Here is a 25,915-nt window from a genome sequence, read left to right as displayed (position 1 = left end):
ATTGCAGACCCCTAAATAGCATTATGGTACAGAGTAACCAGTTCCATAGCTCATCAAAAGCAGGAACACAAGTGGAGGAGGAGGAGGTGGTAAAGACATGTATGGCATGCTTGCCCTCATTGGCAGGGGTGCTGAATACAAGAGTAAGGGACTCATTCTGTAGCTATATCAAACATTTGTCCAACTGTACTGGGACTACTGTGCGTGGTTCTGGTCGCCCCTCTTGAGGAAGAATGTGAAGTCTTTGGAAAGGGCGCAAAAGAGGTTTACCAGGATGCTGCTATAAGGAAAGGATGGAAAATCTTGGGGTGTTCTCCGTGGAATGTCAGAGGCTGAGGGGAGACCTGATAAAGGCTGTTAAAATTATGAGAAGCATAGGTAGGATAGACAGAATCTTATCCCTAAGGTAGAAATGTCAAAACCTTGAGGACATGTTTCTAAGGTTAGAGGGGGAAAGTTTAAAAGCATCGTGAGAGACAAGTTTTTTTTAATGCAGAGGGTAGTAGGTATGTGGAATAGGTATAGGTTACTGGAGGCGGTAGTGGAATCAGGCAGCTTGGTGGAGTTTAATAGACTTTTAGATAGATATGTGACTGTGAAGGGAGTGGAGAGATATGCATAATACACAAGAGGAGGACATTGGCATCAGGATTGGACCACTGGCCTGTCCGGTGTTGTACTATTCTATGTTCCCTGTATCTACTGTCAAGTCCTGTAAGAACTTTGTGTTTCAATGAGATCACTTCTCCCTATTCTGACTTTTGAACAGTATAGGTCTAGTCTTACTAACCTTTCCTTGTCGGACAAACCCTCCATCTCAGGGATGAATCCTTGTTGGACTCCCTCCATCACAGGTATATCCTCCCAGTAGAAACCCTAGAGCTGCACACAGTGTTCCAGATGTGGTCCCACCAGGGAGTCATAATTGCATTAACACATGCTTACTCTTCTACTCAAATCCTCGTGCAAAAAGGTCTACACCCTATTTAATTACCTACAAGCTTGCTGTGCCAGTGCATTAGAGACAGAGTACTACAGGACCTACAGCTGATACAGTCCATGCCATTCTGCCTAGTCTGGGTGACCACGGCCCTCCATGTACTTATCCAAATGCTGAAACAGAACCCGCATCCACCACTTCCGCTGGCAGCTTGTTCCATACTCTCGCCACCCCGAGTGAAGATTTTTTCCCTCAACCCAGGACCTTTAATTCCGGCCAATCTTGGAGGAAAAGGCCTGCTTGCATTTACCCTATCTATATCTCTCAATCAAATCACCCCTTATTCTTCTACACTCCAGGAAACAAAGTCCTAACCTAATCAAACTTTCCCTATAACTCGGGTCCTCAAGTCCTTGTAAATTTTCTCTGCAATCTTATTAATATCTTTCCTGTAGTTAGATGAACAGAACAGCACATATACTCCAAATCAGGCTTCACCAATGTCTTACACAACTTCAACATAACTTGTGTACAGGTCTCTCTGTGCATCAACATCTTTCAGCCTCTCACCATTTACAATGTACCCATCTTCATAGTTGTTTCTACCAATATTCACAGATTTTCTCATTTTTTCACATTATATCCTGTCTGCCATATCCCTGCCCGTTCACTTAGCTTGCCCACGTCATGAAGCCTTGCTGCATCCTCCTCTAGCTCACACTGCCACCCAGTTCCATGCCATCAACAAACCTGGACATACACCAAAGCCCATTTTATTAGGTACACCTGTACACCCACTCATTCATGCAAATATCTAATCAGCCAATCATGTGACAGCAACTCAATGCATAAAAGCATGTAAATATGGTCAAGAGGTTCGGTTGTTCAGGCTAAACATCAGAATGGGGACGAAACATGATCTTAGTGACTTTGACCATGGTGCCAGATGGGGTAGTTTGAGTATCTCAGGAACTGCTGATCCTCTGCAATTTTGATGCACAGTAGTCTTTTCAGTTTACAGAAAATGATGCAGTAAACAAAAAAACATCCAGTGAGCAGCAGTTCTGTGGGTGAAAAATGCCTTGTTAATGAAAGAGGTCAAAGGAGAATGGCCAGACTAGCTGAAGCTGACAGGAAGGCGACAGTAACTCAAACAAGTACACATTACAACAGAGGTGGGCAGAAGAGCATCATGGAATGCAGAACATGTTGAATGTCAAAGCAGATGGACTCTAACAGCAGAAGCCCATGAACATTCACTCAGTGACCACTTCATTAGCTACAGGAGGCACCTAATAAAGTGACCACTGAGTACAGATTGAAAATGAAAGACAAATGAATCAAGTGATAAGAGAAGACAACTTTATGCAGTGAGTCATCAGGATATGAATACAGTAGACACAGTAGTGGCCGCTTCAATTGTAGAGCAAGATACATCTAACAGGAAACCATCTCCAGGGTTATGGGGACAGGTTGTAGAATGGGACTGGATGGATTGGTCTCACGTAGAGCTGGTATGGTCTCATTAGGCTCAGCGGCCCTTTCCTTGTCTTTCTGCTGAAAGTGTTTGGATTGCTTCAGGGCACACATCATAAAGCAGTTTCTTTACACTTCACTTACACTGACAAACCTTGCCCCTAATAAAAGCAGAGACGTTGAAGTATGTGTTCTTCTGCTTTGCCAGTCAGATAAACATCTATTTATTACCGTTTTGACAGCAGTGGATTTGGTGGGCTGCTGCAACTACTCCACGACTGAGTCTTGGGCTTCAGTCTATATCCACCAATGATGTCACCAAACCTTAACAGTTCATGGTGACTGCTGGTCGAGGATACAGTAATAGAAACGGTACATAGGGAAGGTTGCTAGTAATAATAGTGCTGTCAACAGATGGAAAGACATGGTTTGATATCTGTCTCCTCACATGCTCAGGCTGGTTCAAAGTACCCTAGAACTGATGTAATAGGGAAACAGGAACAGGAGTAGGCCATTCAGCTCTTCAAGCTTGCTCTACCATTCAATATAACTGTGGCTATTCATCCAAATGTCCTGTTCTTGCTACCTCTCCATATCCCTTGACCTCTCAGAAAAATCTCGAACTTGTTCTCGATTATATTTAATGATTTGACTCGTGCTGTATCAGGAGTCACTTTGGGGACCGAGCCATGGTGTTGGTTTCCCAGTCACTCGCTCCTCTCACGTGGGAGTGCCAATCTTCTCCTGGTACTTCTGCAGCCGAAGCAGCCACCTCTGCCAGCAAGTGAGAAGCAGCTTTGGCTCCATGAAGTGTGCGTGTGCCGGCCTGCCGTCCTTGTAGGCCACCACGATTAGTCCCTGCTCAACCTGCCACAGTTAAAGGGAAACACATTACAGGAGCAGCACGAGTAAAGGAATTCAAAAATAAATTTCAACATTGAACCAAAGAGCTGGAGGCTGCTCAGTTCCAGACAATCACTACAGTACTCTGCTGGGGCAGCACCTTGTGAATCAAATGGTATACCATAAGACAGAGGAGCAAAATCAGGCTACTTGGCCCATTGCGTCTACTCCAACATTCCATCATTCCTGATTTATTATCCCTCTCATCCCCATTCTCCTGCCTTTTTCCTGTAACTGTTGATGCTCTGACTTATAAACCTTAACTTTAAACATACCCAATGACTTGGCTTCCACAGTTGTCCATCGCAATGCATTCCACAGTTCACCACCCTCTGGCTAAAGAAATTCCTCCTCATCTCTGTTCTAAAGGGGCACCCTTCTATTCTGAGGCTGTAACCTCTGGTCCTTGGCTGGCTCACTATAGGAAACATCATCCCCACGTACACTCTATCAAGGCCTTTCAATATTCAATAGGCCTCAATGAGATTCACTCCCTCCATTCTTCTAAACTCCAGCAAGAACAAGCCAGAGCCATCAAACACTCTTCATAAGCTAACCTTTTTATTCCTGGGATCATTTTCATGAATCTCCTCTTGACCCTCTCCAATGCCAGCTAAGGGACTCAAAACTGCTCAGAATACTCCAAGTACAGTCTGCAGTCTGACCAATGCCTTATAAAGCCCAGCACTACATCCTTGCTTTCATATTCTAGTCCTCTCAAAATGTTAAACCAGTTAGCTCCTCAGAATCAACCAGTTGAGTGCAAACCACCTCCAAGACCTGTCCTACACCCCCACCCCTCTCCCCTCGCCCCAGAAAGTCTGCTGCCTGTTTGAACGGAACCACCGGCCTCCAGTGCTACCCTATGTGGTATATTCTGCACATTAGCCACTAACCAGCAAACATATTCCTGTGTCGCCTTTGATACTTTTGCCTTTTATTCTGTATTCACTAGGTCTTAAGCCCTCTGCTAATGAAAACAATTTCTCTCCATCTGCTTCTTCAAAGAATGTGGGATTTTACCCTTGTGTCCTGGTCGACACACACCCTTCAATTACTGGGTCCGATAATTACTGGGCCAGTTTCCGAGTTTTCCCTCACACCCTGACTGTCTTATCAAGTTGGTATAGTGCTGGTGATCTTGGTGAGCAACCTCAACTAATGCAAGTTCATCACTTAGGGTTTCCAACTATATTCAGTGTACAGAGATCTGCCATCTCTTGAGGACTACCAAGTAGTTACTGACAATTGCTACCATAGTTATCTCTCTGGGCATAGAGCATCACTCTCTGGCCTAACAGGAGAGCTTAGAATCAAAGTCCTCCAGCCATTGACCTCTAGATTTCAATGGGAAAAAAACTCCAGGTGCCCAAAGCCTGGGCAATACTCCGACAAGGATCATTAACTTTGGCGAAGCTCCAAATAGCGAAGGGTGTTCCGTTTCCCTGTCCCACTTTAAAGCCACAGAATATACACAACATCTTTCATAAACAGGAGTATGGAATTCTGCAGAGCCTTTCACAACCATAACCACAAAGCATTTGTCTCTGAACACGATTGAAGACTGTTCATTGTCACACTTCAGTACACAAGTGTAAAAGAGAACAAAATGATTGTTACTCTGGATCTAACGCAGAATTAAAACAACACAATATGCATAAAGAGCACAATAAAAAATAAAACAAAAAAACAGAATAAATATAAATATAAAAGTAATCCTGTAAAACAGTGTACAAGTAACTGTTCTCTACAGAGAGTGCACGTGAAGTGAGGCTCGGTGATGTGTATTTAGAGGCGGGTTCATGGGTGAAGGTGCTGATCATCCTGACAGCTTTGGGGAAAGAACTGTTTTGGAATCTAGTGGTTCTGGTGTGGACGCTGTGTAGCCTTTTTCCTGTTGGGAGTGGAACAATGTACATGAATGAGGTGTAGTTGCGATTTTAAAATAGTAAATAGCTCATAAGCATAGATCAAACCTCTGCAGACATAAACTAACAGCTGCTTTACAGCAGGAGCAATAATAATTCCCCAGGGCAAGAGCCCCGTGGCACAAAGGGACTGTTTACTTCTCCCACCAAGTCAAATGGGGGTCTTGTTCTGGGAGAGGGCAGACTTGGCAGTGCTGCACAGAGTGCCAACCTAAATTTTACTCAGGAGTTTCTGAGTCAGGACTAAAACTGGCAATCTTCTGATGAGCATACAGACCTTCACACCATTCTCACCAGCTAATGTCCAATGAAAAGAATGAGGTGAGCTGACCTGGAAGTCATAGTTGTTGTCGTGGTTGAGGGCCCCAGCATACGCTGCCACCTGCAGCGGGTTGTCGAAGGTGTTTCGAAAATAAGGCTTTGGTTTCTCCGAGGTTTTCCAATCAATGACGCACAGCTTGCCCCTGCATAGAATACACGGCATCAGATACACTGGCATTAGTCTTACCCGTGCTAAAGTGACCCTAAATCTGTAAAATGATCTTACTGGGGGACAACTTATTGCTGAAAGGGCAAAGGCAAGTGGACCGACTCGTTGCTTCCTGCACAGCTTATACAAGAGGAGTTCAACGGTGTCTGCTGGCCCAGATTCCACTAAGTTTCAAGCTTAAAAGGCAACTTCCTGGATTGACAGAGAAAACACAGAGCTTGAGTGACAAAAAGTGCAAGCTTGTGTCCGGCTGTGCTAAGTAAGCTGATGATAGGTATGGCATCCGCTGGGTTGCTGGACTTCCTTTGGCTTCCTGGGATTGTAAGGCAAGAAGCTGGATCCCAATTAACAGCCGGAAGTTGAAAAATGAATGTGAGGAGTTAGGGTGGGGGTTGGACTGGATGTTCATGCCTGGCCTGTAGTAGCTGTGGCTGAGGGTTTGCATTTCGATTTGTACAATCCTACTGTACAGGAGATGAAATAAAAAGAGCCTCAAAAGACACCTCCCCATTATGGATATTAGTCTAGTAAACTTTCAGAACCATATTGGATCCATTGCGAGAATGTGTGGTAAGCTCACGGTGGGTCCTCTACACGCGGAGGGCTCTCTCTTTTGGTGCAGACTTTTGAGTGTACATGTTTTTGTCGCAGCAAGCCCAGTTTGTCACTCCCACACTGCAAGTTACGCTGTGTGAACCATGGCTAACATAACACAGTGAAAACATTTAATCATACTGCTCCATTGTCATCCTTGCTCCAAGCATAGGTGACAGTTTCTTTTAATGGTTTTCAAAACATTATCATTCTTCGTTAAATAAGGAGACTGATTTATTCTACACAAGCAGTCCTGGGCTCCACAAGGGTTCCGTTCCTAGGAACTGTCTGTAAACTGATTTTTCCACGTCAGAAGTGACCAAATTCAATGACAGTCCATGACTTTGAACACTTTGTTACTGTCTTTCCCCCAATGGCACAGAATCATGGCAATTGCAATGGTCACATCCAGTGGCTAGTTCTGAAGGCCTTAAAGTATTGATGGATTTCACATTGTTTGACCAAGTATTTCTCAAGTGTCAATACAAGAGATTTGCCTTGTCAGTTTCCAAACAGAATCTCCCAACTGACATCTTGTTGTCAACCAGTAGCCCGAGTTCTTCAACAAAAGCACCTGTTTGATTAGTGCAGGAACATTACATGCCAATACCTCTACCCAAAGACCTGTTTGTTGTCTTTTGAATTATCTAGCTTGTGTATTGATTTCGACAGCTAGAACACAACATCCATGGTTGACCTCGACCAACAGAGGGCCAGATGAATTAGCTTAGCTGCTACTGCTATTCCACAACTCCTGAGGGTATTTGCATTTCTGTAACTAACTCTCTGCCTGGAAAAAGGCTTGGAAATTTATGGGAGAATTTGTTTTAAAGCTGGATTTCCATAAATCAGGTCTTCTGTAACCTGGACTAACCAATGCCCTCTAAGTTGAAGCTTCACCTCTACTTTTGTATCCAATTCCCTGGGTAACAAACAATAACATTCTGAGCAATTTTGGGCCCCTTATCTAGAAAAAGGATTGGAGAAAGTCCAGAGCAGTTTCACAGGAATGAAAGGGTTAATGTGACCATGGACAGGATGTTTCCTGTACAGGGAGAATCTAATACCAAAGGGCACAGCCTCAGAATAGAAGGATGTCCCTTTAGAACAGAGATGAGGAGGAATTTCTTCAGCTAGAGGGTGGTGAATCTGCGGAATTCATTGCACAGACAGCTGTGGAAGCTAAGCCATGGGGTATAGGTAAAGTGGAGGTGGATAGGTTCCTGATTAGTAAGGGCATTAAAGGGTACAGGGAAAAGCCAGGAGAATGGCATTGAGAAAGATAATAATAAATCAGCCATGATGGAATGGCAGGGCAGATGCAATGGGCCAAATGGGCTAATTCTGCTCCCATGTCTTATGGTCTTATAACACTTGCTAAATGCTTTCTATACCTGAATTCTAGTCTTTCGTGAATCTTGCATTGGAGGCCCAGATCTTTTGTATCTCAACTCTGCAATCACTCATTAATTTTATAATATTTTTCTTTTCCCTGGCAAAATGAGATATTTTACATTTTCCATCATTCAACCCCGTGCTAAATCATTGTCCTTTCACTTAAACTATATGTGGCTCCACCGTAGCATAGCAGTCGGTGCAATACTATTACAGATCGGGGTATCGTTGTTCAGAGTTCAATTCCGGCACTGTCTGTAAGGAGGTTGTACGCTCACCCTGTGATCACATGGCTCTCCTCCCACAGTTCAAAAATGTACTAGTTAGTAGGTTAATTGTTCTTGGAAATTTGCCCTGTGATTAGGCTAGGTGTTGAAACTGGGCTTGCTGGGCCCTGTGGCTCATTAGGCCGGAAGGACAAGTTCCACGCTGCATCGTTAAATAAATAAATAAACAAACAGATAAATAAATAAATAGGCATTAACCTCCTTGTGTTCTATTCACAACTCAGTTTCCTATCTAATCTGGTGTCACCACCAAAATTAGCAACCACGTCACTGGTGCCTTTACTAAAATCATTTATGTAAAATGTTGAAGTGAAGGCTCTAACGTGAGCTTTTGTATCACACCAGTCCTATCAATCTTCTCTCGAGTCCCTCCAACAACCATTCTTTCACTACTAATGTGTCCTGCAGTCAGGCAGGATTCTGTCAATCATAAAACCTGTCAGTGGAACAGAGAGCCAGAGCTTACCGATACTCAGCCACACAGTCCACCAGGCCTACATAGTGTAAAGGCAGATGATTCACCGCACTCTCCAATACTCTGGTTCCTTTAACGTCTTCCAGGACACTCTTTACACTTTGCAGGTACCCTGCTACATCCTCATTGCTGGTCTGCGGAATTTTGGATGACAGCAGAGCATCCTCTAAAGCAGAATGGAAAAGCTGCCCTCGACTGAGAATGTCTAGGGAAATATGGAAAGAAAGTATTTGCCTTCAGCATCCAATGCAACAAGGAGAACAAGCATGACAATGGATAGCATATTTAAAAACAATAAAAAAACTAGCATTTACAGTGCCCTTAAATTCCTAAAACATCTCCAAACACTTGGCGGCAGTGATAGCATTACTAGTCATGAAAATGTCACAGCAGTGCTCAGTCAGGACAGACTGCAGAGCTCATCTACAGGGGCTTCATGGGTAGAACTCAGGAATAAGAAAGGCATGACCATATCAAGGGATTATAGACCACCCAACAGTCCAAGGCAGTTAGAGGAGCAAATTTGCAGAGGTCAGACTGTTTCAAGAAACACAAGGTTGTGATACTAGCTGATTTTAACCTTCCACATATTGGCTGGGACTCTAAAGGGCTGGATGGTAAAGAGTTTGTCAGATGTGTTCAGGAAAGCTTCCTTACTCAGTACATAGAAGTCAAAACTAGAGAATGTGATACTAGATCTCTTCCACCCATCACCTCCCAGCTTCTTACTTCATCCCCCTCCGCTACCCACCTTCTCCCCCCTCACCTGGTTTCACCTTTCACCTGCTAGCTTGTACTCTTTATTCTCCCCCCACCTTCTTATTTTGACTTCTTTGCTCTTTCCTTTCCAGTACTGATGAAGGGTCTTGGCACAACATTTCAACTATTTATTCTTTTCCATAGACGCTGCCTGACCTGCTGAGTTCCTCTAGCATTTTGTGTGTGTTATCTGGTTAGCTGCCCGGGTAAAAGCAGATATGAATATTCATCAGGAATTCTCATTGGCATTGAAATGTCAGGATCTCAGAATACACTTACTTTCAGTGTACGCTTTAAAGCCATCTGGGCCCAACTCCTTCATCATCCTCCGTCTCCATCTTTCCAGATAAAAGGCTTGCTCCAAGCTCATGGTCAGCCGCAGGATCTGCGTCACGCTGGGCAGCCTGGCCATGGTGCTGTTCCTCTGCAGAGGAATCCTCAGCGGTGGCTGGACAACAGCTTCTGGCTCACGCTCAGGACAGCGCCGTTCACCGTTCAGGAACGGAGGCAGATTCAGGAGGCTCTCGGGTGCCGGCTCTTCCCTAGCCGGCTTTGATTTGATGACAGGTCCATACAAAAGGGCATCCTCTCCCAGCAGGGTCTCAGGAGTCTGCGGACTGACTCTCGTCGAGACAACAGAGCGGACCAAGGAGGCATATTTCTTATGGTCTTCTTTCTCATATTTGTTTTGGTCCTTTTTCTGGCAATGGAGGCACAGGGAAGTACAGTAACTGTGTTGTAAGGATACCAGCTCTTTCAGGAGTGCACCATTGCACTGTTTCAGAGAACCCCTGGCCATTCCACAGGTAGCAAGACTCAGCACCCCGAAGTAATTCATCCTCCAGTGTGATTGGGAGGAACCAGTCAGATCCTCTTCATTCTGCAACACAATACAAGATTAACACTTTCCCTCTGACGTCTGCAACAGGACTTCAAGAAAGGGAAGATTAATTTAGGGTATAATACTTAAACAATGTAAACACAAAAGATTCTACAGATGCTGGAAATAAAGAGTAACACACACAAAATGCTGGAGGAACTCGGTAGATAAGGCAGCATCTACGGAAAGGAATAAAGAGTTGATGGTTCAGGCCGAGATCCTTCATGAGACCCGATGAAGGGTCTTGGCCCAAAACACTGACTCCTTATTCCTTTCCGTAGATGCTGCCTGACCTGCTGAGTTCCTGCAGCATTTTGTGTGTGTTACTTAAATAATGTGAAAGGTTTTCCAATTTTTCTTAGGATGCTCCAGAACACTCTACTACCAACGAAACATTTCTCAATCGACTGCAATTCTTTTTGTGTTATGGACGCCACCTGTTGACATCCCTGCCTTGGGATGCAAGATGATGCTGGAGCACGGTAACTCACTGCAAGTCACTCTCCACAGGTCCCCTCTTTACTTCTGTAACAACTCTTTTAAATCCAAACTAGACGACTCGAAGAATTGCTACACTTTATTCTGCATTTTGTTTTCCCTTGTACTACCTCAAGAATCAAGGATCAACTATATATGCCATACACATTTAGATGTATTAGAAATTTGCTGTGACGTCTTTGCAGGACATGCAACAAAAAAAACATTCAACAATTATAAAGCATTATATAAAAAATAAGTTACAGGTTAAGTACAGACACAGAATAAATGTGCATACATAAATACGAGCATGTATTTACAATGTAAACAGCTTTGTAAAAAGTGGTTTAAAGTGTTTACAGTGCAGTGCAGTGACTAAGCTGATAGATAGAGAGGTGTGGGGGTGGCTAACAAGAAAGACTACATCAAATTAACTGCCTGGGGGAAGAAAGTCATTTGTTTTAATAGCCCTGGAGTGCTTTTCAGAAGGGAGCTTTTGGAAAAAGGCAGTTTGCAGGGTGGGTAGTGAGTGCAATAATTTTTCCTGCCCTGTTCTTTGTCCTGGACATGTATTAGCCCTGCAGTGATGGTAGACTGCAGCCAACCACCTTCTCAGCTGAGCTGCAGTGCTCAAGACACTGCTGTAGTGAAGTGATCTGTATGGATGGCATGCCCAACAGTTTTTCCACTGTACCTCGGTACCTGAGACAAGAATGAAAATTTACGTGACAGAAAATGGTGATGGGTTGGTGTGTCCACAGCACAAGAATTGCCAAATCTTTGTGTGTGGCCTTATGAAACCAGACTCACTATTTTGCTGCTCACAGTAAGTCCTTCATCTTCACAAGCCCACCACCCCTACTGGGGCATAGGCCGTCGAGTGCAGCTAGCCTGAGTCTACTGTCCTGGGCCGAAGGTCAAATAGCCCTGCGGCCTCCGCTTTCACTACACGACTTCACACGTCTTCTCGGTGAAGATATTCTCTCTCAGGGATGAGGGCTTTGAACCTTCTGTTGGCGTTTCTGTAGCTCTGGGTTTTTACAGGACGGAGTTGCCAGCCCCATGCCTAACCTTCCTCTTTTCGCAGCCAGGGTCTGGATCGTGCATAATGGAGTTGCTAACAGCAAGTAGTAGGAGATACCTGTGCACCATAACATATGGAATGACTTTCTTGACTGCCAGCTGTTGCACTTTCATGCTTCTGTCAACATTACATTAACGAGCGAAAAAAATGTTACAGGAAGGAAAAATATCATAGCTGTAGTGTTTTAGCAAACTGTGAATTAATCTTATGCTGAATAAGTTAATAAAGAAAACAGAAGTGTTTCAGGGAGGTAATGGATTGCTTCAATGATTAACTAAAAATCTTCATCAGTTCTTTGCCCTTATTCTTGTAGACTTCTCTTTGAAGATAGAAAATCAAAGTTCATTTACATAAAGTTTGTAAACTAGTTAGGGTCATAAAGAAAACTTTTGGCTATAAATCAAAGCATTCAGTGCAGGAGATGGGATGTTATGTTGAAGTTCTATAAGACACTGGTGCGGTCTCTTCAGGAGTATTGTGTGCAGTTCTAGTCACCTACCTATAGGAAAGACCTGAGATATAGGGAAAGGTTGATTAGGTTAGGACTTTTTTCCCCCGGAGTGTATGAGAATGAGGGGACATTTGATAGAGGTATATAAAATTATGAGGGGTATAGATAGGGTAAATGCAAGCAGGCTTTTCCTACTGAGGCTGGGTGAGACTAGCACTAGAGGTCATGGGTTAAGGGTGGAAAGAGAAATATTTAAGGGCAACATGAGGGGGATTGTCTTCAATCATATAGTGTTGCGAGTGTGGAACAAGTTGCCAGAAGTGGTGGGTGGGGGAATCAATTGCAACATTTAAAAGAAATTTGGGTAAGTACATAGATGGGAGGAGTAGGGGGGGGCAATAACTTGTAGAAAGAACTGAACATATAAACTAGAAAGAAATAAAATTAAGATAATAAGAGCTATCCCAAGCATTTGGTAGCTCAAGTAAAAGCCAGCTGAGGCATTTCACAGGAAACTAAATAGAGGAACTAAGCAAATCTCAACTAAGTATTTAAGCAAGAAAAGCAACACATCAATGAACTTCCTTTCCTTCTGGATATTTTGCTGAACACAAATATAAAATTGGAGTTACTGCTTCTGCCTTCTTACTAGTTTTGTTCCCATTTCCATTACTTAAAGTGACCCACGAGTTATGCTGTAAACAAGGTTTAAAAAACTGTGAATCTCCAAAGACAAGTTTACAAAGAAATCATTCTCATGATACGGGCATTGCTGGACCTTATCATCTGGTGGTAGTCATCTTTCAAGAAGACTTTCTGCAGAATGGAAGGCAATAAAAGGCTAGTCACAAAATATGAAGGATGTTTACGAACCAGATCATTGTTGCAATAGTTTTATGGCCTGGTCACTTCTTGCTGGTGTCAATGCACTTATTTCTTGACTATTTAAATAAAACCCTGAAACCAAATCTTCGAACTGTCACAGTGGACGAAGGTAGCACCTGTCCTGTCATTCAATAAGATCATGGCTGATCTTTTACCCAATGTCCACTTCACTACATTAATCTCATGTGTATCGATTTGAAAACATAGCCATACTTCAATAACCTTTTGTACTGGTAATCCAACGTTATCAGACTTTGGGGCTGAACATGTTCAATAAAGGGACAGCACCAGCGTGAGCTCAGCATTTTCCAGTTTGAAGACTTCTCCATCTTCAGTAGCCCCATGATTGTAAATTACTTCAGTGACATAAGTCACCCCTTGCTATCTGCATACACTGTATCTGTTTACAGGTTAAAACAGAATAACTTTAGCTTTTGTCATCCCATTCAGTAATTGCTATGTTTCAAAACCACTGAAAATGGATGGTTGCCTTCAGCATCTGTTCATTACACAGATTTCATTTACCTCAATAATCACCATACATGATATCGGACATATTGCAAAAATGTCAAAGAATTGAAGAATGACAGGGAATTTCAAAATGAGTGATTATAGGCGTGTCAGCATGCAAATGTTCCCAAGAGGAGAACGTGCTGATAACGGGCTTACATTACCAGTATCTATAAAGAGGGACAAAAAGGGAATAGAATTAATTTATGTATCATAACCTCCGGACAGCTCAAAGCACCTTACTTTGAAGTTTGTGTTGTATTGGGTGGTAGATTTGTAGAATCCATTGCTACAGGTTCCTGTAGAAGCCAAGTCATTGGATATATTTAAAGTGGAGGTTGATAGGTTCTTCATTAGTAAGGGTGTCGAAGGTTATGGGGAGAAGGCAGGAGAATGGGGTTGGGAGGGAAAGTAAATCAGCTCTGATGAAGTGGCAGAGCAGACTTAATGGTCTAAATGGCCTAATTCTGCTCCCATGTCTTATTGTTGATTTTTGCAAATGAAATGAAGCATTTTATATTTACCGAAACCTGTAACACACGTTATTGAACTCCTAAACCCATGCACAAAAGCACGTTAAAAATCCTTACATAACAATGTCATCATGTCAGACCAGTCTCCTAAAATGAAACCCAACTCAATATTGGTGGTTGTGAATTATCTACATTTCCCCCAATTACGTTACCCCTCAAGGGCCCCACTAGATTTCACTAAAACGGGCATTGTGTGCCTCTCCAGATCTGGGATGAGCCACCCGGCTTGGGTCCTGTGTTCCATGGGTGGAGGAATAGCAGACGTCTCTGACTTGTTCACAGGTGCGTTGACATGCTCGTGGCCATGTTGTGACAGCAGGAGCATGGTAGTGGAATACTCCAAATCTTGCTGGGCCAGTTTAAAGCAATCTATCAAAATACATTCTCGTTTATCCCTCTCATCTATGATAAAAGTCTTTTCTCCCCATTCCAAAATGCAGAACAGGCCATCGTAAGGAGGCCTAAGGGAGCGTTGGTGTGCATTACGGCTGACGAAAAACAAATGAGGTAGAATGTAACCGACACACACAAAATGCTGGAGGAATTCAGCAGGTCAGGCAGCATCTACGGGAAAGAGTACAGGCGATGTTTCGGGCCGAGACCCTCCAAGCAGAATGTAGGTCAACAGGAACCTCAGAGTGCTGTGTGCCATGATGGGAGGTAGGAATAGGTGCAAAGGAAATGAATTTACTGAGGAGGGTGGAACGCAGTTGAGTGGCTGAACAAGTGGTCGTGGCCTCAGGAGTGAAATCACCTGGCACTAAACACAGCTGCCCATATACTGACTCAGCCAAGGACAACTGCATGTCCCCTTTTGGAGCAGTTCTGACCCCCAGCAGAACCCATGGCAGATGATCATGCTAACACTCATTGGTCAGGGAAGCCCTCAGAGCAGCCTTTAAGGAGCAATGAAACCATTCGCATAGGCCATTGGGCTGTGTGTGATACATTGTGGTGTGATGTAGCCTAACGCCGAGATTCTGGGTCATCACAGCCCAGAGGTCTGAAATGAATTGGGGACCGTGTTCAGAGGAAACATCAGAGAGGGTGCTAAACCAAGCAACCCAGGTGCTGATGAAAGCCCGAGCCACGTCTGCGGCCATCGTCGATGCTAGAGGGATGACCTCTGACCATCTGGTGCATGGAGTGTGGGGGGGGGGGGGGGAGAAGACCTACAAGGTCCACATTGACATGGTCATACCATCGCTCAGGGACCTCAAAAGGTGTCAATAGTGCCTGAACACGACACAATAGTAAAGTTTTACCTGCTGGCACTCCAGACAAGCTACAGTCCAAATGTGCACATCCTTTCTGAGGCCGTGCCAAACAAACTTTAGTGCAACCAGTTTCTGTGAGGCCTTCCAACCTGGATGAGAAAGGCCATGTACCAAGTTGAAAACAGTCCATTTCCATGCAAGGATGACTGGTTGAGACATCACACAAGAGAGAAACCCCAGCTTCCCCAAACTTAATGTCAGCCAACCAGAGGCCCGTGACTGCTGGTTGATAAGCCTGGACCTCTGGGGCAGTAACTTGGTAGGCTGCCATAATCAACCCCTATGTGTATGGCCTCAGCAGTTGGCTGTGAGAGGCAGTCAGCCATGGCATTATTTTTCCCCACATAATCATATAGAAACATAGAAAATAGGTGCAGGAGTAGGCCATTCGGCCCTTCGAGCCTGCATCACCATTTATTATGATCATGGCTGATCATCCAACTCAGAACCCCGCCCCAGCCTTCCCTCCATACCCCCTGACCCCCGTAGCCACAAGGGCCATATCTAACTCCCTCTTAAACACAGCCAATAAACTGGCCTCAACTGTTTCCTGTGGCAGAGAATTCCACAGATTCACCACTCTCTGTGTGAAGAAGTTTTTCCTAATCTCGGTCCTAAAAGGCTTCCCCTCTATCCTCAAACTGTGGCCCCTCGTTCTGGACTTCCCCAACATTGGGAACAATCTTCCTGCATCTAGCCTGTCCAATCCCTTTAGGATTTTATATGTTTCAATCAGATCCCCCCTCAATCTTCTAAATTCCAACGAGTACAAGCTCAGTTCATCCAGTCTTTCTTCATATGAAAGTCCTGCCATCCCAGGAATCAATCTGGTGAACCTTCTTTGTACTCCCTCTATGGCAAGGATGTCTTTCCTCAGATTAGGGGACCAAAATTGCACACAATACTCCAGGTGTGGTCTCACCAAGGCCTTGTACAACTGCAGTAGTACCTCCCTGCTCCTGTACTCGAATCCTCTCGCTATAAATGCCAGCATACCATTCGCCTTTTTCACCGCCTGCTGTACCTGCATGCCCACTTTCAATGACTGGTGTATAATGACATCCAGGTCTCGTTGCACCTCCCCTTTTCCTAATCGGCCACCATTCAGATAATAATCTGTTTTCCTATTTTTGCCACCAAAGTGGATAACTTCACATTTATCCACATTAAATTGCATCTGCCATGAGTTTGCCCACTCACCCAACCTATCCAAGTCACCCTGCATCCTCTTAGCATCCTCCTCACTGCTAACACTGCCACCCAGCTTCGTGTCATCCGCAAACTTGGAGATGCTGCATTTAATTCCCTCATCCAAGTCATTAATATATATTGTAAACAACTGGGGTCCCAGCACTGAGCCTTGCGGTACCCCACTAGTCACCGCCTGCCATTCTGAAAAGGTCCCGTTTATTCCCACTCTTTGCTTCCTGTCTGCTAACCAATTCTCCACCCACACCAATACCTTACCCCCAATACCGTGTGCTTTAAGTTTCCACACTAATCTCCTGTGTGGGACCTTGTCAAAAGCCTTTTGAAAATCCAAATATACCACTTCCACTGGTTCTCCCCTATCCACTCTACTAGCTACATCCTCAAAAAATTCTATGAGATTCGTCAGACACGATTTTCCTTTCACAAATCCATGCTGACTTTGTCCGATCATTTCACCGCTTTCCAAATGTGCTGTTATCACATCCTTGATAACTGACTCCAGCAGTTTCCCCACCACCGACGTTAGGCTAACCGGTCTATAATTCTCCGGTTTCTCTCTCCCTCCTTTTTTAAAAAGTGGGGTTACATTAGCCACCCTCCAATCCTCAGGAACTAGTCCAGAATCTAACGAGTTTTGAAAAATTATCACTAATGCATCCACTATTTCTTGGGCTACTTCCTTAAGCACTCTAGGATGCAGACCATCTGGCCCTGGGGATTTATCTGCCTTCAATCCCTTCAATTTACCTAACACCACTTCCCTACTAACATATATTTCGCTCAGTTCCTCCATCTCACTGGACCCTCTGTCCCCTACTATTTCTGGAATATTATTTATGTCCTCCTTAGTGAAGACAGAACCAAAGTAATTATTCAATTGGTCTGCCATGTCCTTGCTCCCCATAATCAATTCACCTGCTTCTGTCTGCAGGGGACCTACATTTGTCTTTACCAGTCTTTTCCTTTTTACATATCTATAGAAGCTTTTACAGTCCGTTTTAATGTTCCCTGCCAGTTTTCTCTCATAATCTTTTTTCCCCTTCCTAATTAAGCCCTTTGTCCTCCTCTGCTGAACTCTGAATTTCTCCCAGTCCTCAGGTGAGCCACTTTCTCTGGCTAATTTGTATGCTTCTTCTTTGGAATTGATACTATCCCTAATTTCTCTTGTCAGCCACGGGTGCACTACCTTCCTTGATTTATTCTTTTGCCAAACTGGGATGAACAATTGTTGTAGTTCATCCATGCAACCTTTAAATGCTTGCCATTGCATATCCACCGTCAATCCTTTAAGTGTCATTTGCCAGTCTATCTTAGCTAATTCACGTCTCATACCTTCAAAGTTACCCCTCTTTAAGTTCAGAACCCTTGTTTCTGAATTAACTATGTCACTCTCCATCTTAATGAAGAATTCCACCATATTATGGTCACTCTTACCCCAAGGGGCCTCTCACGACAAGATCGCTAATTAACCCTTCCTCATTGCTCAAAACCCAGTCCAGAATAGCCTGCTCTCTAGTTGGTTCCTCGACATGTTGGTTCAAAAAACCATCCCGCATACATTCCAAGAAATCCTCTTCCTCAGCACCTTTACCAATTTGGTTCACCCAGTCTACATGTAGATTGAAGTCACCCATTATAACTGCTGTTCCTTTATTGCACACATTTCTAATTTCCTGTTTAATACCATCTCCGACCTCACTACTACTGTTAGGTGGCCTGTACACAACTCCCACCAGCGTCTTCTGCCCCTTAGTGTTACGCAGCTCTACCCATATCGATTCCACATCTTCCTGGTTTATGTCCTTCCTTTCTATTGCGTTAATCTCTTCTTTAACCAGCAACGCCACCCCACCTCCCATTCCTTCATGTCTATCCCTCCTGAATATTGAATATCCCTGAACGTTGAGCTCCCATCCCTGGTCACCCTGGAGCCATGTCTCTGTGATCCCAACTATATCATAATCATCAATATATGTTGTATATCGGTTGTGAACTCCGATACGTAGGTCAGGTGGCATTGCTGCCGGGCAGACCAAGGGTCTGATATTTTAGCCATTATGTGCACAAGAGGTTTGTGGTCAACGAACGGGTGAAATGGCAGACAGCCAGATAGAAACCGAGAAGCTCGCGGTCAAATGTGCTGTACTTCTATTCGGGGGTGACGTAGCTGTCAACTGAAGATGGCAAACGGCTGCCACATGGCTCTGCCCAACTGTTCATGCGCAGCACCCACAGCACAGTCTGAGGCGTCAGTTGTAACGGCTATGGGTGCATTGGGGAGCGGGTGCACCAGTAGGGTCTTGTTGGAAAGAGCTCATTTGGTATCATCAAATGCTCTGGTCATATCCACTGACCAGTCAAACACTTGATTAGAGATATTGCCTTTAAGTACTGTACACTATACAGGGGGAGCATAAGTTCAGCTGCTTGTGGAAAGAAGTGGTGATAGAAATTCACCATATCTAAAATCTCCTGAGGTTTTGTTGTAGCACTGGGTGGTGGGAAATCCATAATAGCAGCTAGCTTTGGTGGGAGGAGTTTGCAGCTTCTGCAGAAATGCAATAGTCAAAAAAGTCAATGGATGACAACCCAAATTGGCATTTGGCCAGGTTAATAATCAACCCATGCTGGCTTAAGCACTCGAAAAGTGTGCAGAGATGAGATACATGCTTGAATTTGGATGCCTTGGCGCCAAGTATGTTATCCAGGTAAATAAAAAGAAAATCTAAGTCTTTTAATAGAGTCCACCATCTGTTGGAAAATCTGTGCTGCATTTTTCAGTCCAAACGGCATGCGCAGAAACTCAAATAGGTCAAATGGGGTTATCACAGCCATTTTGGGAATATCCTCTGAGCACACAGTCACCTGATTAGCCCCCGACTAGCTCGACTTTGGAAAAAATTAACTTTCTGGCTAAATGTGCCAAAAAGTCTTGGATGTGTGGGACTAGACAATGATCGGGGGTCATGGCCTTGTTAACATATCGGTAATCCCCACTTGTGTGGCAACCACCATCACATGTAGAGACCATATGGATGGGTGAAGCCCGGGGCTACTCATCCAGTGTACAATTCTGAATCTTTCCATGTTGACCAACTCAGCCTTTGTGGTTGCCAGCTTTTCTGGGTCCAGTCTACGTGCACGGGCATGGACTGGCAGTCAGATGTGGGAATGTGGTGCTCAACCCCATGTTTTGCAACTGTGGTGGAGAACGTGGGCTTGGTGAGGTTTGGGAATTCGCCCAGCAGTCGAGTAAACTCACACGCCATGGTGCATGTGCTTGATAAGAGTCATTGTGGGGAACTTACTGGGGGAGCAGGCTAATGAAACAAAGCCCATAACATCCACAAGCCAGCGGTTCTTAAGATCAACTAAAAGTTCTTGGGCATACAGGAAATCTGCATCGAGCAGCGGTCTAACCACGTTAGCCAGGACAAAGTCCCATGTGTAATGTCACCCACTGAAGCAGTATCCTGTCGTGTCCTGTTGCCATTGGCGGCCTCCAGAGAGGCTTCACCACGCTTTGCCTTCCCATCTATAGGCGATGGTGGCAGCACACTCACTTGAGCACCCGTGTCACACGGGAAGTGTCTCTCTGAAAGGGTGTCTCTGATGAACAGTAGACGACACTGGCAGCTGGAACCCACGGTGTTCACAGACCTCTGGTGTCCCGATGTGCTGGCACTGTCAAAGCTGCTAGGCGGCTGGCATTTCCTAGCGCCCCTACCAGAGCGAGCATGGTAAAAGCACAGACCCCATGTCATTTGCTTTGCTGCTGCTGGCACCTTATGATAGGGGTCCTGCTGACCAGGCTTATTGAGGTAGAGAAAGGAGAAGGAAATATATACCACTACCTAGCTGAGTGTAGACTATAGCAGGCTCCCTATAGTCCATCACGGGTGCTCAAGTGAAATATATAAATCTTAAATAATCAAAATATTTTTTTTTCCCCAGGTAGGGATATCGAAAATAAGATGGTTTAAGTTGATTGATATTTAAAGGGGAAGCTGAGGTGCAAGTTGTTTAATTTTTTCCATCAAGACATCTGGAATGAACTGCAAGAGGAGGAGGTGAAATAAGGTTTAAGAGACAGTTAGACAGACATTCAACAGACAAGGTGAAGAAGGATACAGTCCTAATGCAGGCAAATGCGATTATTGTAAATGGCCAAAAAGATCAGTGTGGGCAGACAGAAGACACTGTTTCTGCACTGTATGACACTGACTTTTCTTACACCAGGGGTTCGCAACTTGTGGTCCACGGACCCCTTGGTTAATGGTAATGGTCCGTGGCATAAAAAAAGGTTGGGAACCCATCTTAACGATCCCTTGGGATGAAGAGTCTCAGCCCGAAATGGCAACTATACTCTTTTCCACAAAAGCTGCCTAGCCTACTGAGTCTTGCATTTGTGTGTGTTGCTTGGATTTCCAGCATCTCTTGCTCGGCTTGCCTGCACTCCAGTTTCTGAGATGAGTGATGAGCCAACATGGGAGCTGCAAATTCTTCTGGAGATGATAAAACAGTGGCCCAAGTGGGTGGGTGGCTCAGCAGTTTCAAAGGTGGGGCTCTTTTCTGCCATTCACACACAGCTTCTCACATATGAACCTGAGGTTCTCAATACCACGCCAAATGCTCCTTCTGTACTCTAAGCACTCACAGGTATGTTGCAGTCCTCCCCCCCAGGAGCCTTTGAGTACATTCTTCAATTTAGAATTCACAGCATTCTCAAAATCTGTGCACAATCAAACACAAGAAAATCCGTAGATGCTGGAAAAGAAGCAACACACACAAAATGCTGCTGGAACACAGCAGGCCAGGCAGCACCTATAGGAAGAAGTACAGTTGACGTTTCAGGTCAAGACCCTTCATCAGGACTAACTAAGAGATATTAAGAGATTTGAGAGAAGGAGGGGGAGGGGAGATCCAAAATGATAGGAGAAGACTGGAAGGGGAGGGAAGAAGCTAAGAGCTGGAAAGTTGATTGGCAAAAGGAATACAGAGTTGGAGGAGGGATGGATCATGGGGCGGGAGGCCTAGGGAGAAAGAAAGGGGGAGGGGAGCCCAGAGGAAGATGGAGAGCAGGCAAGGAGTGATTGTGAGAGGGACAGAGAGAGAAGAAAAAAAACGGGAGAATAAAAATAAATAAGGGATGGGGTACGAGGGGGTGGTGGGGTATTAACGGAAGTTAGAGAAGTCAATGTTCATGCCATCAGGTTGGAGGCTACCCAGACAGAATATAAGGTGTTGTTCCTCCAACCTGAGTGTGGCTTCATCTTGACAGTAGAGGAGGCCGTGGATAGACATGTCAGAATGGGAATGGGCCGTGGAATTAAAATGTGTGGCCACTGGGAGATCAGAATTAGGGTTATGAGGATTATTTGCACGGGAATTGGTTTATTATTGACATACCGTGAAAAACTTTGTTTTGTGTGTGTGCCATCCAAACAGTCAAATGCATTGCGGTAGTAAAAACGAGAATAATGTAGAAAGTAGTGTTACAGTTACAGGGAAGGTGCCGCTTTTGGTAGCACCTGAGAGTTGAGGGCTAGAGTAGATCATCCAGGATCTACAAGTGTACAGATCCTGTCCTTATTTTCCTGAGTAAACTCCATTTTCCCACCACGTCCCTAATCCCTCCCTTCCCTTACTGTGTTCGAACAAACTCAACCATTCGCAGCCGCGCCACCGGACGAACTCACCGCCCGCGAATACAAAGGCAAAGCCGGGGCTCCCGCCCCGACCAACAGAAGGGACGGCCCGGGTCCGGGCGGAAAACCATTGCCTGAGTAACGCAGCAGGTCAGGCAACAGGTACTGATCCGCTGGGTTACTCGGGCACCTTATATGCCTTTGCTCAAGATGTCCAGCATCCCGTGGGTAACCCACTGCCTGAGGTACTCACTCCATCACAACACGTCCGTTGCCCGCTCGACGGCGGCGTTGCCCGATGGCTGCTGGGAATTGTAGTCCGTTATAGGCAAAGCGGCGGAGATTATCCTATACACAAGAGATTCTGCAGCCGCTGGAAATCCAGAACAACACTTGAAAATACTGGAATAACTCAACAGGTCAGGTCACATCAGCAAATAGTCGACGTTTCGGGACAAGACCTTTCTTCTGGACTACACTTACCATAAATCACGGCGCGGAAGCTGACGCCTACGTCATTAAAACTCCCGGAGGTGGAGCCTTACCACAAAGGGCGGGCAAATTCCCAATATACTTTTTTCCCCACCCTACCGGCGCTGTCTCCGGTTGATTGATGGTGCGCTGGACCAATAGTAGAGCCAGGCCCTGTGAACCGCCCGGTCGCTGCATCAATGGGAAGGTGATAAAGGCGGGACCTCGCGCGGAGCGTTCGTGGAGTTTTGTTTGCTGGGGGTTAAGTAGTTAACTTTTCCACGTTTACCGCGGCAATTAGGGTGTATGTATTAGGGTTGGTTTCTTTTTTTTGCCAAGAGGGAGCGATGTCTGATAGCCCAGCTGACCTGAGTGAGAGTAATAAGGTATGTGAGGTGTTCGTTGTAAACTAGTCGTTTTCTGCTTGTTCATAAACAACGTCTTCTGTAAGTTAAGGGACTGGGTGAAATTTAGTCAACCACAAGTCTCAACACAAATGAGATGGAATTGAACGTTTGCGGATGTAAGCGGTGTCTTTCTAATGAACGGTCGCATGTCATTTCACATTTAGTCGCTCTTTGCAATGAAGAAAATAAGCAGACATTTGTGCAACTAATGTAACGAGTTGGGTTAAAACTCCACCCCACGTTCTGCTGATGTTTGAAAACTTGTTATTGGTTTTAACAACTATTTCGGACTCTAGTGAACATTTTAATCGTGGAGTCAGAAGATGATGGTGCATGCGGTGCAGCTGTTGTGACATCTTGATAGAATTATGCGGTTCCCGTGTCCAGAACCATGCATCCATTTTCATTTCAGGCTCTGCATTTGATGTGTGCTGTTAAGGCATCTGTTTTTGTTAGTGTCTAAGTACTGCATTAGCATAAATATAACCCGGTGAAGTGTGACAAAGGTCTAAGGCGGTTAAAAATATAGATGATTTACGTGAGTGGGCGTAGATCAAACCGATACAGTGTAACTTGGAGAAAATTTGAAATTCTCCACTTTAGTTGGAGAAATGAAATATTTAAATGAGAAAGATGGTGGAGCTCCGAAATACACAGCGATCCGAGTGTCCTCCTGTATGTGTACAAGAGCTTAATAAACGGGTGAATTGGTTTATTGTTGTCCTATGTACCGAAGTACGGTGAAAATAACTTTGATTTGCATGCCATCCATCTGTAAATTGAGGTAGTACAGGGAACGAAGTCACAGAGAAAGGTGCAGCAGACAGGGTACAAGGAACACGATGAGGTAGATTGTGAAGCTAAGGGGTCCACCTTATCGTACTAGTCTTGTAAAAGCGCTGTCTTTGATCCTGGTGGTACTTAGTCTTCTGATTCTTCTACCCGACGGGACAGGGGCAGGGTGAACGTCTGGGGTCGATGGGATGAAGCAGACCAGCGGTTTCTGAACTAGAACGGGCTGAATGGCCTTTTCCTGTGGGGTTCCGCTGTCGAGGCCTGATTCCCAGGTCGGTGCTGACCTCCGCAGGCGAACTGGCGGGAAGAGGTAAATGGGCAGGGGTTCCTGTTGCTGGTTTACTGAGGGTGAACCATTGTCATCCAGAACAATGGAAAGGTATGGGTTAACAAGCACATGGTGGGGAAGGTGATAAACAGGATATTCCAGTGGGGTTAGACGAACGACACTGGGAGAAGGTTGGGCTGAACCATAAACACTGGCCTCTTTCAATGCTGTAAATACAAAATTCTGGTAGAAGCACATTTTGTTAAGAGTCACTGAACTCTGCAGCTCTCCATCCTACCAAGTCCATGGTGAACTTTTATTCCGCCTAGTCCCATTGACGGACTCCAAGCCAAATCCATCCCTCCCCCCCGCCCGCCCGCCCCCCAACCATCCATGTCCTATCCAAACTTCTCTTAAGTGTTGAAATCAAACTGCATCCACCACTTCAGCTGGCTGCTCCTTCCACACACTCACCACCCCCTTAAACTTCTCACCTTTCACCCTTAACCTTGGCACTCTGGTTCTAGTCTCTCTCAACCTCAGTGGAAAAAGCCTGCTTTCATTCACCCTATCTATTCCCCTCATAATTTTGTATATCTCTATTAAACCTTCCTCCACCCCCCCCCATTCTCCTAAGCTCCAGGTTATAAATTCCTAACCATAGTCAACTTTTCCCTATAACTCAGGTCCTTAAGGCCCGTTCTTGCTCCTCACCATCCATCTTGGATATGCAGGATTTGCAACGGCCCCAAAGTATTTGAGCTATTGCTGGGTGCTAGACCATACCTGTGCCCAGGCTTCAGCTCCAGCAACACCTGGCTTGCCTGTTAGCAGAGTTCAGTGGAGAACTGCAAACAGAAGATACCTTTGTTTTCAAGATGAGATGTTAAACCCAAACTCCTGTTTGTGGGTGCGAAGATAAAACTATGGTTCTAATTGTGGAGGTTCTCTTGGTGATCTGCTCGACGATCATTCATAATGGCTATAATTATTTTCTATTCCATCCTTTGGAAGGGAAGCAGAGAAAATAAAAAAAAATCCTGGCAAATATTTGAACTTTTCAGTGATTTTTTTTTTTCATTTCTTCATTATGTGCCATGTTGTATAACTTGGACAATCATGGTCTTTCTGTGATCATGATTGTTCTTGGCAATTTTTTTTCTACAGAAGTGGTTTGCCATTGCCACCTTCTGGGCAGTGTCTTTCCAAGACCGGTGACCTAGACGTTATCGATATTCTTCAGAGATTGTCTGCCTGGCGCCAGTGGTTTGCACGATATATACCAGCTGCTCGTACAACCATCCACCACCTGCTCCCTTGGTGACCTGCAGGCTAGCAGAGGGAAGAAGCGCCTTTCACCTCCTTTGGTAGAGACGCATCTCCACCCTGCCACTCAATATTTTATTTAAATGGGTATTTGATTATTATCACATTGCTTAATGTGAAGGTCTGTTGTGGCAGAAAACCACTGTTTTCTATATTACAAAGGGCAACAATTCAGAAGTACTTAACTAGCTCAGAAGTGCTGTTGGATCCTGCTGCTATTGCGATCCAGTCGTACTTTGGAGGTTTAAAATGAGCCATAAGGCCTGTTGGGTACATAAACACAAGTGGTTCTGCAGTCCTGAAGGGCCTCAAACCAAAGCGTTGCCTGTCTGATCCTCTCCATAGATACTTCCTGACCTGCTGAGTTCTTCTATCATTTTGTCTGTGTAAAATTTGTTGTTTACGATTGTTTTATTAAGTGTTAAAAGAATGGAGAATAGAAAG

The 25,915-nt window shown here is 44.7% G+C and overlaps 2 protein-coding genes across 2 annotated transcripts in view; one reads left to right on the top strand and one right to left on the bottom strand.

Moving 5' to 3' along the window:
- Window positions 1–513: 513 nt before the first annotated feature.
- On the bottom strand, window positions 514–22,873 carry mgme1 (mitochondrial genome maintenance exonuclease 1). Its single transcript, XM_063057280.1, has 6 exons — window positions 22,750–22,873; window positions 22,256–22,452; window positions 9,527–10,127; window positions 8,480–8,693; window positions 5,579–5,711; window positions 514–3,283 (listed from the first exon to the last, which is right to left on the bottom strand). The coding sequence occupies exons 1-6, from the start codon at window positions 22,871–22,873 to the stop codon at window positions 3,137–3,139; spliced, it is 1,416 nt and encodes a 471-aa protein (XP_062913350.1). The 3' UTR covers window positions 514–3,136.
- Window positions 22,874–22,905: 32 nt separating this feature from the next.
- Window positions 22,906–25,915, top strand: part of snx5 (sorting nexin 5) — a 76,602-nt gene continuing 73,592 nt past the window's right edge. Inside the window, exon 1 of the mRNA XM_063056392.1 lies at window positions 22,906–23,061. Within this exon, the coding sequence (XP_062912462.1) occupies window positions 23,023–23,061 (39 nt within the window). The 5' untranslated portion in view covers window positions 22,906–23,022. The remainder of the gene's footprint in view (window positions 23,062–25,915) is intronic.

The sequence above is a fragment of the Mobula hypostoma genome, chromosome 8 (genome assembly GCF_963921235.1).
Source record: "Mobula hypostoma chromosome 8, sMobHyp1.1, whole genome shotgun sequence".
NCBI lineage: Eukaryota > Metazoa > Chordata > Chondrichthyes > Myliobatiformes > Myliobatidae > Mobula > Mobula hypostoma.
Note: the sequence above shows the minus strand (reverse complement) of the source record. Positions and strands in the feature narration are given on the sequence as shown.

What these genes read in the sequence shown, in the direction of transcription:
- mgme1 (XM_063057280.1), bottom strand. Translation starts at nt 22,873, where the DNA reads ATGCAGCGACCGGGCGGTTCACAGGGCCTGGCTCTACTATTGGTCCAG. An exon ending in CTTTAAAGCGTACACTGAAA is followed by an intron (nt 8,694 to 9,526) that starts GTAAGTGTATTC and finishes ATATTTCCCTAG; the next exon opens with ACATTCTCAGTCGAGGGCAG. An exon ending in GACTGTGTGGCTGAGTATCG is followed by an intron (nt 5,712 to 8,479) that starts GTAAGCTCTGGC and finishes TATTCTATGCAG; the next exon opens with GGGCAAGCTGTGCGTCATTG.